The sequence below is a fragment of the Lepus europaeus genome, chromosome 5 (assembly GCF_033115175.1).
Source record: "Lepus europaeus isolate LE1 chromosome 5, mLepTim1.pri, whole genome shotgun sequence".
NCBI classification, from domain to species: domain Eukaryota; kingdom Metazoa; phylum Chordata; class Mammalia; order Lagomorpha; family Leporidae; genus Lepus; species Lepus europaeus.
The window spans coordinates 102,294,550-102,311,740 of NC_084831.1; the positions used below are offsets into that span (position 1 = coordinate 102,294,550).

Below are 17,191 nucleotides of genomic sequence, written 5' to 3' on the forward strand. Positions count from 1 at the left end.
TTTTACTGGGAGATTTTCTGCCTTCACCTTCTTTCATAGTGATGACCAAGTTTCTGTGTTTCTGTGTATAGCACATCCTTAAGCATCTTTTGTAAGGCTGGACAGGTGTTACCAAATTCTTTCAATTTCTATTTTTTATGGAAGTCTTTATTTCACCTTCAATCATCAATGACAGCTTGGCAGAGTACAGTATTCTGGGTTTACAGGCTTTTTTTCTCTTAAGCCTTGGACTATATTGCCATTCTCTTCTAGCCTATAGGATTTCTGATGAGAAGTTAGCTATGATTCTAATTGGAGATTCTCTGAAAATAATCTGGCATTTCTCTCATGCACACATTAGAATCTTTTCTTTATGTTTAATGTGGTGAGTTTGACTACAATGTGTTGTGGTGAAGATTTTTTCTGGTTATGTCTGTTAGGAGTTCTACATGTTTCCTGTACTTGGACTTCACTTTCTTTCTTCAAACTAGGGAAGTTTTCTGTAATCATTTCACTAAAAAAAAGGTCTTCTAATCCATTCTCTCTTCCCATGCCTTCTGTCTCAGAAAACTCCTAAGATCCATATGTCAGGTTGTTTGGTAGTATCCCCCAAATCTCCAAAACTGTTTTTTAGTTTTCTAATTCCTTCTCCTTCTCTCTCTTTCTCCTCTCTTTTGTCTCCAAGTTCAGATAGGTATTCTTTCTTCTGATTCACTGAGTCTGTTGTTAAGGCTTTTGTTATTCATTATTTAAATTATTCAATTCTTCATTTCCAATATTTCATTTTGATTTCTCTTTAAAAATCTCAATTTCACAGGAAAAATTTTCATTCATGTCATGTATGGATTTATTTAATTCATGGGTTTGCTTCTGATTACTTCTTTTTTTATTTATTTTATTTGAAATCAGAGTTACACAGAGAGAGAAGATGTAGAGACAGAGAGAGAGAGAGAGAGAGAGAGAGAGGTCTTCCATCCACTGGTTCACTCCCCAGTTGGCTGCAATGGCCAGAGCTGTGCCAATCTGAAGCCAGGAGCCAGGAGCTTCTTCCAGGTCTCCCTCGTGGGCGCAGGGGCCCAAGGACTTGAGCTACTTTCCACTACCTTCCCAGGCCACAGTAGAGAGCTGGATCAGAAGTGGAGCAGCTGGGACTCGAACCAGCACTCATATGGGATGACAGCACTGCAGGCAGCAGCTTTACCCTCTACACCACAGCATTGGCCCCTGATTACTTCTAATTAATCCTATGATCAATTTTTTAAATCCCATTTCTGGTATTTCTTCAATCTCTTCATCTTCACATTCTAGTACTGAAGTGTTGTTTTGTCCCTTTGGGGACATCATGTTGTCTTCCTTATTCTTGTTTCTTGAATCGCTGCATTTATTTTTAGGCATTTGTGGAGATACTTGTTTTTTGTTTTTTGTTTTTTTCCCTTTGATGGCTTTTATCTTTGGATTATGCCTCTGTGTCTCAGTAGAGTGTCCCCCCTCTCAGTGAATATTCAAAGGCATGTCTGGGTGTGGTCAGGGAGTTCTGTTCAGTGTTCCAGAGTGAGGGGAGTGTCCAAGGTGACAACCAAGTTGGGGATGGTAAATCTTTTATTTAATCAGAGGGGAAGTTTGTTCAGCTCTGCTGGCATAGTCTCACACTCACCTCCTCTACTCAAAGGAAACCAATGCCTGGAAACTAACCCCATTGGATACAACATTCATCCTTACTGCCACACGAACCACATAAAGGATATGTGCAGTCCTCAGTGTGAGCACAGATCCCATAGCAATAATCCTCACCAAGAAATCAGGGAGCCCCAAGCATGTGGAGCTGCCCACGTTACTGCCCAAAGACCCAGCCACATCCTGCACCCTCTATTGCAGCTACAAAGTTTTCACAGTCATAGCACAGCTCCCACAGTCATGAGCACCCAGCCTCCTGTCAGTTCTCCTAGTCAGACTCAGGTATCTCCTTTCAGCTGGTTGCTGGGCATGCAGACACCAGCTGGTACAGCTGTTATGTATGTCCAAAATGGTGCTCAACCTCTCTCAGCTAGTTGTAGGATGCTTATATAAAAATCAAAAGGCTTATATAAAATGGGCAGGTAGATTATATAACTGGATCCTTTGTGATGGTATATTGCAAGCCCCAGCCTCTACCTGTCAGAAAACAGGAAGAAAGACCAAGGTCTTTCAAAGACTTCATGATAGCAAAAGGCAGACAGTATGCTGTTACAAACTGCTTGGATCCAATATGGTGTTCAGATTAATCACTACCTGACCTCCAGCCTCATGATACCCTCATTGTAATGCATTAGCATCATAGAAATCATCGCCTTTCACTATATGACATCCTATAAAAGTGGCCATATAAGGAAAGAAAATAAGTAGATCCCTAGTTCCTAGACGTTGCCACCTCTTTCCCAAAAATAACATAAATATTCCAACATCCCCTTAACATACATTTCCTGGACTCCATAAATGTAGAACCCCTACAGCCCACAGGTGCTTCTCTGTTCATGGAGTATACTGGTCTTTACTGCTTTCTTTAATAAAATGCTCTTGCTTTCACTTTTCTGGCTCACAATAGATTTCTGTCTTCTGTTGAAGTCAAGAACAAGGCAAAAGCCATGGTGACCCATCCATAGTCCCCAGCTGTCCAGTATTACTTTTTTGAGTCTAAAATTTTGAAATCCTAATATTTGATTTATATTTTCTATCCAGAAGATCCAATTAGGAACATCATATCTGTGTAAATAGAAAAACCTGAGGATACTTCAACAAGTGCATGGAAAAGTGGTATTAAAAAAATAAGTGTGCAAAATTTCTTTTAAATTTGCATAATATTTTCATAATATGTATTCTCATATTTAAGTATTTTGAAGTCCTCTCATACAATCAATTGTAATAGCTGTGATGCTTAAAGCAAATTAAATTAGTAAAATACAAAGTAATCTTACTGTAGAACGCTTCCAGAAACGAATAATTTCATTGATATTTGATGCGGGATGAAGTAAAAAGTAGTCCCTCCATTCATCCCAGTCTATTGTCATTGTCCCATCAGCGTCAATGCTGAAATTAAAAAAAAAAGTGCCTATAACATTTGTCTAATAAAGTTAGTGCCATTATAAAAATCAAATACTTCTTAAATATTTATTGTTGGAGCATTTCTTTGTATTTCATAATTTTCATACTGGATTTTTAAAAAATGCTTTTTAAAGAACAGTTTCAATTTTCAGAAAAACTGAGAGCATAGTACATGTAATTGCTTTAAATCCTCAAATCCTATTTCCCCTATTAGTAACACCTTACATTATTATGTGACATTTGTTACACTTAACCAATATCAATATACTATTATTAACTAAAGTGCATATTTTATTAACATTTCCTTAGTTTTCAGTTAATGTTCTTCTTCGTTTCAGGGTCTCCTCTAAGAGATTACATTCTATTTAGTAATAATGTCTCTTAAGGCTCCCCAGAACTATGCCAGTTTTTCAGTCTTCCCTTGTTTTGATAACCTCTACAGTTTAAGGTACTGAACAAGTATTTTGTAGAAATCCCCTTTACTAGAATTTATCACATATTGCCTGTTTAATTATTTGTATGAGGGCTTTTACAATGTTCTTGGAAAATGAAATTAAAAGATAAGTTTATTTTAGTGCAAAGAAACTTCAAAATCCATGCACAAATTTATTTATCTCACATCTTCCTGTAATCTCTTGAAGAGAAAGACAATTTCTAAGTCACCTATGTATCTTTAGCACTGAGATTTTTGACAAATGAATGAGTAATAAAGTGAATGAAATTGATTGAAGACCAACCTTACACCTTTTGGTTCTTCTAATATTTTTGTCTCTGATCCTTTTTCCCTATTTATAGTTTTTAAAATCAATTTTAAAATGACCTTGTATGAATTTAAAGAGATGACTCATTCATGCAAAATTCATGATTTACTTAAAGACTCTCAAATTTTAAACTGATAAGAACAGATAAGACTCTCAAATTTTAAAAAATCAAACACTGTTTCTTCATGTCTGAATAAAAGGTAAAACTAACTAAAATGCCTTTTCAATAGAAATTATAAAAAATTAATTCCAATCTGTCAACATAAAGATTAATTCAATTCTAGTTCCAACAAACACAAAATAGTAGATATAAAACTTGTATTCCCACTGGAAATAATTATGAAACTAGACATAATATCTGTCTTTAGGCACTGGTCTACTAACAAGAATAGGTTGTGGTACTTGAGGGAAGACAAACAAATGAGTTGGGTCCGTCCGATTCACTCTGGCTTCTGGCTGCGGATACCTTCCAACTGTAGCTTGGTGAGTAGAAGCCTTAGAAGAGATGAGATGGATAGAATAAACAGAGATTGGAGCTCAATATTGCTAACGGACAGGAATTTGCAAGGCAAATTTTTGGAGGGCACTCAAGAAACTATGTAGGTATCCCTTGGATCTTTGGCTGAGCACCAAACTACACGCAACTCCACCAACCTGACAAAAATAGCTAATGAATACTAAATTCTGTAGATGATAGCAATGTTGGAGTTCAAAAAGGAAACAAATGAGGGTAAGAATGAAGAAAGAAATGTTACATAAAGGGGGCAATGAAAAACACAACCACTGACTTCTCATTAAAAAAAAAAAATGCAGGCTAGTGGACACCTTAGTAACAACTTCAAAATGATGAGGGAAAGAACTGTCAACCTATGATCCTACAGACAAGAAAAATAACCTTCAAGAATGTCAGATAAACAAAAATATTACTATAAAATTCACCAGCATGCAATGCCCACTTCAATCTGCTTTCTCCTAAGACACTATATTGTGATCACCTGGTACTATCTCTCCTACTAGCCTGAACTCCGGATGCAAAAACTGTGGTTAGTTCACAACTGTATCCTGTTCACCTGGAGTTATGACTCTAGGTTTGAGGACTCTAAAGTCACACATGCCATCACATTTGTCATTATAACTCAACAATATTCTATTCTATGCAGAGAATTATCAAAGTATTAGACATTTGGTGACATTTGGGATGAAACCACACTAGTATAATTTAAGGGATGCAGTGAAAGACTGGGTTTGGGAACTCATACACAAAAGGATTCTAAAATGAATCAAAATGTGTACTTCACACTGATCGCTTCTCAAACCCAGGCAAGTGTGAGAATGAACACACTACCACCAAGCCTCTCTGGGCTGTGAAAGCAGACCTCACAAGGAGCAGTTTGTATTTCACAGGGAGAAAGATCATGGCATATTAAGGGATGAGAGGGTCCAAAAAGCATTAGGTTCCCTTTCATCTCTCTGCCTTCTACTACCTCCTTCCTTCTGACCTTTTAAAATAACTTCTTATGGGAATTTAATTGTGGCATCATCAGTTAAACCACTATTTGCAATTCCAGCAATCCACATCGGAGGGCTGTTTCAAATCCTGACTGCTCCTTCTGATTCAGCTCTCTGCTAATATGCCTGGGAAGGCAGCAGAAGATAGCCCAAGAACTTGGGCCCTTGCCACTCATGTGAGAAACCAGGATCAAGTGCCTGTCACAGCCCCAGCCCCTGGCCATTTGGGGTGTGGATCAATGAATGGAAGATCTCTCCCTCTCTCTCTGTCACTTGGCCTTTCAAATAAATAAAATGAATCTTTTTTAAAAATAAAAAAACTCCTTAAGATAAGTTGTATCTGTCCTTTATACAAAAACACAGTGGTTGCAACCTTAGAATCTTTTCTTCAAAAGCTTAAGACATCAAACAAATGAAAGTTTAATATATCAAACAAATGATTATAGAACTGTTTGGTTCAAGCAATAGGGGGAAGCTAGGAGTGTGCTCTAAAATGTCTCCCCAACATTCCTCACACACACACACACAGGACCCCATTAAGGACAGTCTGAGAAACCATTACACTGGGAGTATGTGTAATTTCAGTTCATTTCTGTTGCTAAAAATGGTCACTCACCTAATGGAATTACTTTGGAAGTTGTTTTTGTTTTAAAATATTCCACAAAAGTTCAATACATTTTGATTAATATGTAATAACTGTACATATTTATGTAGTATTTCAATACTCCTATACAGTGTATACTGGCCAGATCATAATAATGAGCATTTCATCTCTTTATCCCTGTCATTTCTTATATTTGAATCTTTGAGCTCCTCTCTTTTAGTTCTTCATAAAATATAATATGGCTGCTGCAAACTACAGTCAGCCTACTGTACTGTGGAACACTGGACTGTAGTCCTTCTCTCTGCTTTGGTACCTACTAACCAACCTTATTTCATCTCCCTCCAAAGCTCCAGTGATCACTATTCTATATTCAACTTTTTTTTAGCTTTCACATAGAAAAAAGAACATGCAGAATGTGTCTTTCTGTGCCTCACTTATTTCACTTAAAATAATGTCCTCCAGTTCTATCCATTTTGTTCCAAATGCCAGGATTTCTTTTATTTTTTCCCCATTTAAAAGTTTTTTTTTTAATTTTATTTAAGGTATACAAACTTCACGCATTTCATAAGTACAAATTTAGGAACATAGTGGTTCTTCCCACCCTACCCTCCCTCCTACCCAATATTCCATGGTGCATTTATACCACTTTTTATTCATCCATTCACTCATGAATGGTGTCTAGGTTGATTCCATATCTTAGATACTGTAAATAGTGCTGCAATGTCCATGGGAATGTAGGTATCTCCTTGATATGCTGATTTCCTTTCCTCTGGACATATCCCAGAAGTGGGATAGCTGGGCCATATGGTAGATCTATTTTTAATTTTCTAAGGAACCTTCATACAATTCTTCAAAATGGTTGTACTAATTTGCATTTCCACGAACAGTGTATCACAGTTTCCTTTTCTCTACATCTTCTCCAGCACTTGTTATTGTCTGTCTTTTTATTAATAGTCATTCTAACTAGGGTTAGATTATATTTTATTGTGGTTTCTACTTGTTCGTGGATTTTAAGTTGCTTTTAAAGAAACAGATTCAAAATGAGGATAGAATTAAGCAAATTCTACAAGCAGATTTGTTCACAAAGTTATATAATAAGGGAGGAAATGCCACATTTATAGTAATTAATTCCCAATATAGAGTATAAAATACAAATAAAAACTTAAAATAAGGATAAGGGCTGACCTTTTCAGAATCTTGTTTGCCTGAGCTTCAGAAATATCTATACCCAATGATTTCACAGCAGCAATTACCTCTGAAGCTTCTATCATTCCTTTAAAAATGAGAAAATATCAAGTTAAAGTATCTGAAAAGAAAACAAGGCAAAATATATTTAGAATGCAGTAGATCATTAAAAGTCCATTATAATCTCATGTTTACAACCCAAAGCCTGAAAAGCTATAAAAAGTGAACTTTTTGGTGACGAAACTTGCCTTAAACTGACATGAGGTTGGGGTGGGCATGTGGCACAGCAGTTAAGCAGATGGTTAGGATATTCCCATCACACATTGGAGTTCCTGGGTTCATGCTTCATAATATGCTCAGCTTTCCTTTGTGGAGTAAAATCAATTTATATCTTCAGTACCCATTTTTTCTGCACTCCTATGTGGTGCTCACTTCTCTGTGGGGGCAGCCTTTTAATTACAAAGAACCAGTACAATAACAAGCCCTTAAAAATGCAATAGCTTCAAGTCATTACTATTTCTCTTAGGCCTAAACTGTATAAGTTGTTGCCAGAGAAAATAGCTGAGGAGATCGGTGGTAGTACATTTTAATTTGCTGCTAATTTTGTATAGAGGTACAAATGTCTGAAGTCCCAGTTCCACTCCACTCCCAATTCCAGCTTCTTGCTAAGATGCATCCTGGGAGGCAGGAGGTGATAGCTCAAGTACTGGGGTCCCTGCCACCTATTTGAGAAACCTAGGCTGACTTTAGGGCTCCTGGTTTCAGACTGGCCCAGCCCTGGCTGTTGCGGACATTTGGAAAGTGAGGCCGGCGCCGTGGCTCAATAGGCTAATCCTCCACCTGCGGCGCCAGCACACGGGGTTCTAGTCCCAGTCCGGGCGCCGGATTCTGTCCCGGTTGCCCCTCTTCCAGGCAAGCTCTCTGCTGTGGCCCGGGAGTGCAGTGGAGGATGGCCCAAGTCCTTGGGCCCTGCACCCGCATAGGAGACCAGGAGAAGCATCTGGCTCCTGGCTTCGAACCAGTGCGGTGCGCTGGCCGCAGCGCGCCAGCTGCGGCAGCCATTGGAGGATGAACCAATGGCAAAGGAAGACCTTTCTCTCTGTCTCTCTCTCACTGTCCGCTCTGCCTGTCAAAAAAATTAATTAATTAATTAATTAAAAAATGAAAGTGAATTAGCAGATGGGAGATTGCTTGCTCGCGCTCTCTCTCTCCTTTTCAAATAACTTACAAATAAATTTTAAAAAATGTTTAAAGGTAAAATGGTTAATATTAATCAATTATTTTATCTAATTTAGTGTGCATATTCATGTTTCTCTGCAGAAATTTTCATGTTTATAATTGCACAGTGGTGCCCAAACCCCACTTATATCATATATGCATTGTTACTTTTCAAAAATCCAATTTCTAAATCATGTTATACATTTGACCTAAGAGTTTCCAATAAGAAGTTACAGATCTAGTTACAGAAGAGATGATTCGATGGCCATCAACTCCCCTTAGGATTAAGGGGATGCAGTCTCTGAGGGGGGAATGAATTAGGCAGGTGTACTTTAGTAGGGCGGACCCACAAGGTGAGCCCTGGAAAATCCAGATGCTGAATGGTTTACTGATGACAGCAGCTATATGAAGGAAGGAGTTAGAAAGGGAGACGATAGAAGCCCAAGCACTACCACACAATACTTTAGCCCAAAAGGCAGAGCTTATTGCATTGACTAGGGCTTTACAACTTGGAAATGGCCAGCGAGTTTATATATATATATATATATATATATATATATATATATATACACACACACACACACACACACATACAGATTCCAGATATGCTTTCCTTGTGTTACATGCACATGCAGCAATCTGGAAAGAGGGGCTTACTGATTGCAAAGAATTCCCCTGTTAAATATGGAAGATAGATTCTGGCTCTACTTCAGGCAGTACTGGAGTCTTTAATGGCTGTCATCCACTGCAAGGGACATCAGAAGGGAGATAATAATCTTAATCAGGGAAATGCGTTAGCAGATAGAGCAACTATACAGGACAGTTTGGAAATGGCCCTTATACCTCAATCTGTGGAAGTGGTTAAGGAACCTCACTATATGGAGCCTGAGAATGAATGGGCCCAACAGCGAGGCTATACTAGAAACACAAATGGATGGTGGATGCTAAATCATAAAATTATTCTACCAATGGCCACTCAATGGAAAATTATAAAGGAAATACACAACTCTACCCACTTGGGCAGAGATGCCTTAGTACAATTGGTCTCCCGAGCTTTTGGAGGAAATGGACCAAATATGGTCATAAAGGAAATGACTCACTCTTGGCCACTATGTTTACAGAATAACCCTCACCATGTAAGGCCACATCCCCTGTTGACTCCTGTGCAGAGGAGGGGAACATAAACAGCTTAAGATTGGCAGGTTGATTTTACCAATATGCCCCAACAAGCAATTATAGGTACCTTCTAGTCTTTATTGTTACTTTTACAGGATGGATAGAGGCCTTTTTGACCCAAACGGAAAAAGCACACGAGGTACTTAAAGCCTTGTTCTAAGACATCGTGCCACGCATTGGACTCCCATGGTCACTCCAGAGTGACAATGGACCTTCATTTATATCTAAAATAACCCAGCAGAACCCAGCAGCTTCTGAGAATAATGATGACCATGCAGGAGACAGTGAGGATGTCAGTGACTGAGAGAGATCCAGCTCATGAAGTGAACTCATTAGATGAGATAGGCAGAGACTCCCAGACCGAGAACAGTCAGGGTCTGCGCCCCTAATCAGCAGGAAGTAGCTACAGAAGATGGAGACTCGACGCCCATCAACATCCCCTTAAGATTAAGGTCTGGAGTCTCTGAGAGGGGAATGAAGTAGGCAGACATACAGGTTAAAATTGATCAGATTTGTGAACTGAAAGACCACACCTTTGCCACGCCCCTGTGTGCCTCATTCCCCTACCTGGCCACACCTGGGTGCCCACCAGGCAATCAGGTTAATTAACCACTCTCCTTTGGAGTGGCTTAAAAGCCGGGACACGGTGTAACCCAGCCTGCTCTTTTTCCCTAGCCTCTTGCTAGGAAGGGGCTTGCTGTAGCCCCACGCCTCCAGGGCACAAGGCTATTGGGCCATGTGCTCTAGGATTCCTGGCCTAGATGCTCTTCCACGTGGCTGGTTCCTGGTGCTTGGTATGAACCCCTAATTATCTCTCACTCTCCTATGCATCTTTCTCACTAAATAAAAGCTTAAAATGTAAAAAAAAAAAAAAAGTTACAGATCTATAATAGATTATTGATTATACGCAAAAAGCTGAAAAAGCTAATTCTGAAGATCTGATTCATGGACATGAAAATAAGGCCATTCAATGTTGTATAAGGTAAGATTCAAAGAGATTAACATACTTAAAAAGCAGCACCAAATTCTTTTTAACATAAACATATCCTATGTTAAGTAACTCAAGTCAACAAATACATTCATACAAACCTATTCTGCAACAAATGGGGAACTATAAACCAGAGACCACCAAAGAAATGAATACATTTCAATAAAAGGTACGGTGTAGCAAAGTACACTAATGTATTTAACAAGTATTTACTGAATATTTACATATGGTATTAGAAATTAGGATAATAGTTTACTTTGGCAGGGACTGTGATTGGGAGGGGTCACAAAAGTGATGCTTCTGAGATGTTAGTAGTGTTCTGCTTCTTGATTTGCATGTGGCTTTCATGTATGATGACCATGTAAAAATTCCTAATGTTTATATTCCTATAATTTATATACTTCACTGATTATGTTCTGTAAGAATGTAATCTTCCTAAAAAATAGTCAGGATCAAACCTGAAATGCCATTTAATCAGAGCTCTCACTTTGGTAATTCCCAAACTATGCCTTTGTTCAAGCTATTGCTTGTAGGCATGGAAAGCCAAGACACTCTGAAAAAAAAAAAAAAAAAAGAAGAAGACCTAAATGAAAGATCTCTGCGAGTGAGATCCCAGTGGAAAGAACGGGGCTATCAAAGAAGGAGGTACCTTTCTCTGAAGGGAGGAGAGAACTTCCACTTTGACTATGACCCTATCATAATAAGATTGAAGTCGGCAAACCCTAAAGGCTTCCACAGTCTTGGCAACTCATGACTAGAGCCTAGGGAGATTACTGATGCCATAAACAAGAGTGTGGCCGGCGCCGTGGCTTAACAGGCTAATCCTCCGCCTTGCGGCGCCGGCACACTGGGTTCTAGTCCGGTCGGGGCACCGATCCTGTCCCAGTTGCCCCTCTTCCAGGCCAGCTCTCTGCTGTGGCCAGGGAGTGCAGTGGAGGATGGCCCAAGTGCTTGGGCCCTGCACCCCATGGGAGACCAGGATAGGCACCTGGCTCCTGTCATCGGAACAGCGCAGTGCGCTGGCTGCAGCGCGCCTACCGCGGCGGCCATTGGAGGGTGAACCAACGGCAAAAAGGAAGACCTTTCTCTCTGTCTCTCTCTCTCTCACTGTCCACTCTGCCTGTCAAAAATTTAAAAAATAAATAAATAAATAAATAAATAAAAAATTAAAAAAGAGTGTCAAATTGTTAAGTCAACAACAGGAGTCACTGTGTACTTACATCTCATGTGGGATCTGTCCTTAATGTGTTGTCTAATGTGAAGTGATGCTATAACTAGTACTAAAACAGTATTTTTACACTTTGCGTTTCTGTGTGGGTGCAAACTGATGAAATCTTTACTTAGTATATACAGAATCAATCTTCTGTATATAAAGATAATTGAAAATGAAAAAAAAAAAAAACTGGTGTTAAATTGGAAATTTCAGGCCGGCGCCGTGGCTTAACAGGCTAAGCCTCCGCCTTACGGCGCTGGCACACTGGGTTCTAGTCCTGGTTGGGGCACCGGATTCTATCCCGGTTGCCCCTCTTCCAGGCCAGCTCTCTGCCATGGCCCAGGAAGGCAGTGGAGGATGGCCCAAGTCCCTGGGCCCTACACCCGCATGGGAGACCAGGAGAAGCACCTGGCTCCTGGCTTCAGATCAGCGAGATGCGCCGGCCGCAGCAGCCATTGGAGGGTGAACCAACAGCAAAAAGGAAGACCTTTCTCTCTGTCTCTCTCTCTCTCTCTCACTATCCACTCTGCCTGTCAAAAAAAAATTTGGAAATTTCATAGAAAATTAATTTTTAAAAAATATCATGTAGGATCTCTGTCTTTAATGTGCTGTACACTGTTATTTAATGCTATAACTAGTACTCCAACAGTATTTTTTCACTTTGTGTTGCTATGTGGGGGCAAACTGTTGAAATCTTTACTTAATATATACCAAACTGATCTTCTGTATATAAAGAGAATTGAAAATGAATCTTGATGTGAATGGAAGGGGAGAGGGAGCAGGAAAGGGGAGGGTTGCGGGTGGGAGGGAAGTTGGGGGTGGGGGGAAGCCATTGTAATCCATAAGCTGTACTTTGGAAATTTGTATTCATTAAATAAAAGTTAAAAAAAAAAGAATTGAGTCATGTCTACTAGTAATGTTCATGAATGTGTGATGAACTGGAAGAGTATCAAGAGGAACAATGATGTTGAAAAGTCTGCTGCAGTAAGCCAGATCCAGTAATAGGACTATAGAAGAAATGTTGGCTCTAGAGTCAATGAAACACTTGATACCAGAAATTACCTTATCCCAGCCACCCCAGAGGCACTTGTACATGTGTACACTTGACTACACATACATATGAATTCAAGAAGCTGTACTTTGAGGTCCCAAATATTCTAGTATCAGACATAAACATAGATATTACACTAATTACACATAAACATAGAGAGAGGAGTATATTAGTTTCCTTAGGTTGCTGTAATATTGTCACAAACTGAATGGCTTAGAACACAGAAGTTGTTTCTCAGTTCTACAAGACAGAAGTCCAAAATAAAAGTATCAATCAGGTTCATGCTCCCTCTCAAGATGTGAGGGAAAGATCTGTTCCATCCCTCTCTTTTAGTTTATGGTACTTTCAAGTGTCCCCTGGTATTTAAATATGTTGCTCCAGTCCTGACCCCAAAATCACGTAGCAGTCTTCACATTATATTCTTTCATGTGTCCTTGTCCCTGAGTCTCAAATTCCTCTTTGAAAGGACACAGTTCTAATGGAATTGGACCCACTCTAAAGGCCTCCTTTTTTTCTTTTTAAATTTTAAGGTATATAAACTTCATGCATTTCATATATACAAATTTAAGAACATAGTCTCTGTGAAGGTTCTATCTCCAAATAAGGTCACATTCTGAAATACTGGAAAGTAGGACTTCAACATACCTTTTCAGGGAGACACAATTCAGTCCATCCTGGATGAGGTATTGTCTTCCTTATACTCAAAAACCATCCTAGCCAAAGTAAATCTCCTGCTCTATGCACAAAGGTGGTGACTGAGGCATCAGATGTAACAGCAACACAAAATCAGGCAGTGTAAGCAAAATAGCACCTGAGCTCTGCAGATGGTGGACAGTGGTCCTGGTGGCAACAGTAGAGATTCACCTCTATCTACAAGTACTGCTCAGGTGCTCAAAACAACAAGACGAGTGAGAACAGGGATAGTAACTCTCTGAGAATGGTATTGTTGCATGACTTTGGTGACTAAGCTATGGTGTTCCAGCTTGACTTGTCAAGGCAGAAATTAACAGATCTGTAGTGCTATATTACTATGTTACTTTGGAATGTCCTCCTTGTGGTAGAAATTATTGGCCTCAGAGTGTTCTCTACTACTAAGATCTATAAGCACTGATTTTCAGTTTCACCAGGGGCAATGTATTCTTATATTCTTACCAATGATATTCTTTTTTTATATATTCTTACCAATGATATTCTAATTTCACTGGCTATCTGACAAAATGATTTCAGCTTCATAAATGATAATTATGGAGTAACAATGCAGAGAAAAATTCCAAAGCAGCACTAGAGTACAACTATCAGTCCTAAATCAACAGCAAATGATGAACTGGTCTATAATAAGCAGATGTTTAGCACTGTTTCAGAAGCTTCCGGGTACTACTGAATTAGGAGAGTCCAGATAGGCCTAAACAGTCAGCTGAAAAGTACATGGAAGCCTGGAACACTGAGATATGGTTTTTAAGGGAAATGTGACCATGTTTGTAATCACTGTCCACTAAAGCTTGAGATACACAGGTTACACTCTGTTTCATTCAAGAATCCATCAGTAGAATCCTTAAACAAATGGATCTTTATGTATACTTAGAATTTGTCAATCAACATTAGATTTCATACAACTAAACTACTAACATATATATTTCTTAAATAGGGTATAACTGGATTCTTTTTTTTTTTTTTTTGACAGGCAGAGTGGACAGTGAAAGAGAGACAGAGAGAAAGATCTTCCTTTTCCATTGGTTCATCCCGCAGTGGGCGCAGCGGCCAGTGCACTGTGGCCGGTGCACCACGCTGATCCTAAGCCAGGAGCCAGGTGCTTCTCCTGGTCTCCCAAGCGGGTGCAGGGCCCAAGGACTTGGGCCATCCTCTACTGCCTTCCCGGGCCATAGCAGAGAGCTGGACAGGAAGAGGAGTGACCAGGACAGAATCTGGTGCCCCAACCGGGACTAGAACCCGGTATGCTGGCGCCGCAGGTGGAGGATTAGCCTATTGAGCCATGGCACCGGCGGTATAACTGGATTCTAATATCCCATAGATGTTTAGCTTCATACGGATGCAGAAGTGGTATTGTATGTTTAGTCACTCTGATTTAAAGATCTATACCAAAACATAAAACACAACACAGCATATCTTTTCTCTGCAAATTAGTATGCATATTGATCATAGCACTATTTATAAGAGTAAAAGATTAGAAATATCCTAAATGCCTAACAATATGGTAATGATTAGGTAACTCATATTACAATTGGGATATTTCACAGCCATTAAAATTATGCTTGTGAAGAATATTAAATTAAATGAGCATGCTTACAATAAAAATTAGAAAAAACAGAACACAAAATTATATATAAAGTATGATTGCAATTTCATTGAAAGAAGGAAGGAGAGATATAAAGAAAGTCTATGAAAATATAAAACCTATCAAAATGTTAACATTTATCTCTACTTACCAGCTTTACTTCCTTTCTGAAAGTTTTTGTTTTACATAATTTTCTTACAACCAATATATTTTCATACTCACCAAGAAAATAAGAGATACCATTTAAAAACTACCATAATAGTTTCAGCTCATATATTGCAGATAAAGTGGAAATCCCTACTCACTAAGTAAAGAAGCTTTCAGTTCAGATGACACAGCCTTCTACAACAATTGTTTTACCAAGATCCATACAGGAATCATAATTCTAATAAACAGAATTTATGTATTATTCTTAGAAATACAAAAGTTTCAGCTAGATAACTATCAGAAATAATTGAATCTTTGATAAAAGAAATAAATTAAAGGCCAGTAAAAGTACCGTTTACTACTGACAGCTATTTTCATGTTGAGCTAACTGTGGATGAACTATACACACACCATCACTATTTCTGTCCAGACTATTAAATGCAAGCTTCATTTTTTTCTCATGGTCTTGAAGATATCGCACAAATTCTTCAAAGTCCAATCCTGAATCAGCATTTTTATCCCCAGCCTGAAGAATTTCCTATAAGGAAGAAGAAACTCATTGCAGAGATATATCTTGAATAAATTCACTAGATCAAGCTAACATTCACACATTTCACTCTAATTATGATTGTCATATGCATCAGTTATCCTAGTTTTCAGTCATAGCCACAAGGCTAAGTATATTAAGTGATTTTTTAAATTGTGCAGTAGTAAAGTCAATAACCATTTTTTTCCAAATAATTATGAACCTTATTACTAAGTATGTATCCGAGGTCAACAATAAATATTAAGATCCTCTGGCTGGCGCCGTGGCTTAACAGGCTAATCCTCCGCCTTACAGCGCCGGCACACTGGGTTCTAGTCCCGGTTGGGGCGCCGGATTCTATCCCGGTTGCCCCTCTTCCAGGCCAGCTCTCTGCCATGGCCCAGGAAGGCAGTGGAGGATGGCCCAAGTCCTTGGGCCCTGCACCCGCATGGAAGACCAGGAGAAGCACCTGGCTCCTGGCTTCGGATCAGCGCGATGCGCCGGCCGCAGTGGCCATTGGAGGGTGAACCAATGGCAAAAAGGAAGACCTTTCTCTTTGTCTCTCTCTCTCACTATCCACTCTGCCTGTCAAAAAAAAAAAAAAAAAAAAAGATCCTCAAGGAAATAAAGACATTAATATACACAATCTTTGCCATTAGGGACAAAAATCTGTTAATTAAATGCAATAAAATATGTGAACTACTAGGTTGTTCCTAGTTTAATGATTTGATATATAGCCTAGTAAATTGAAAATATGTGCTCAAGTCTCATTGGGCCCTTATGTTTTCTTTTAAATAGAAAATTAATAATCTTAAAAATGCATATCTTGCCGGCGCCGTGGCTCAACAGGCTAATCCTCCGCCTTGCGGCGCCGGCACACCGGGTTCTAGTCCCGGTCGGGGCACCGATCCTGTCCCGGTTGCCCCTCTTCCAGGCCAGCTCTCTGCTGTGGCCAGGGAGTGCAGTGGAGGATGGCCCAAGTGTTTGGGTCCTGCACCCCAGGGGAGACCAGAATAAGCACCTGGCTCCTGCCATCGGAACAGCGCGGTGCGCCGGCCGCAGCGCGCTACCGCGGCGGCCATTGGAGGGTGAACCAACGGCAAAAGGAAGACCTTTCTCTCTGTCTCTCTCTCACTGTCCACTCTGCCTGTCAAAAAAAAAATAAAAAAAAAAATAAAAATGCATATCTTATATGTTTCTAGCATATTTGTCTCCTACACATCAATGTCTTGGTCATCTTGGTATCATCGATGCCTAACATAAAGTATGGCATACACAATCACTTAATAAATATTTGTTGTGGCCGGCGCTGTGGCTCAACAGGCAATTCTCCGCCTTGCGGCGCCTGCACACCGGGTTCTAGTCCCGGTCCGGGCGCCGGATTCTGTCCCAGTTGTCCTTCTTCCAGGCCAGCTCTCTGCTATGGCCCGGGAGTGCAGTGGAGGATGGCCCAAGTGCTTGGG

General features: G+C 39.6%; 1 protein-coding gene across 1 annotated transcript in view; it reads right to left on the reverse strand.

Annotated features, from left to right (window-relative positions):
• The window catches only part of LOC133759163 (mitochondrial adenyl nucleotide antiporter SLC25A24-like), a 69,815-nt gene that overhangs the window by 39,346 nt on the left and 13,278 nt on the right, over positions 1-17,191 (reverse strand). The window contains exons 2-4 of the mRNA XM_062190115.1: positions 15,614-15,740; positions 7,117-7,204; positions 2,931-3,042 (exon numbers count right to left, since the gene is read on the reverse strand). Coding sequence (XP_062046099.1) covers positions 2,931-3,042; positions 7,117-7,204; positions 15,614-15,740 — 327 coding nt within the window. The remainder of the gene's footprint in view (positions 1-2,930; positions 3,043-7,116; positions 7,205-15,613; positions 15,741-17,191) is intronic.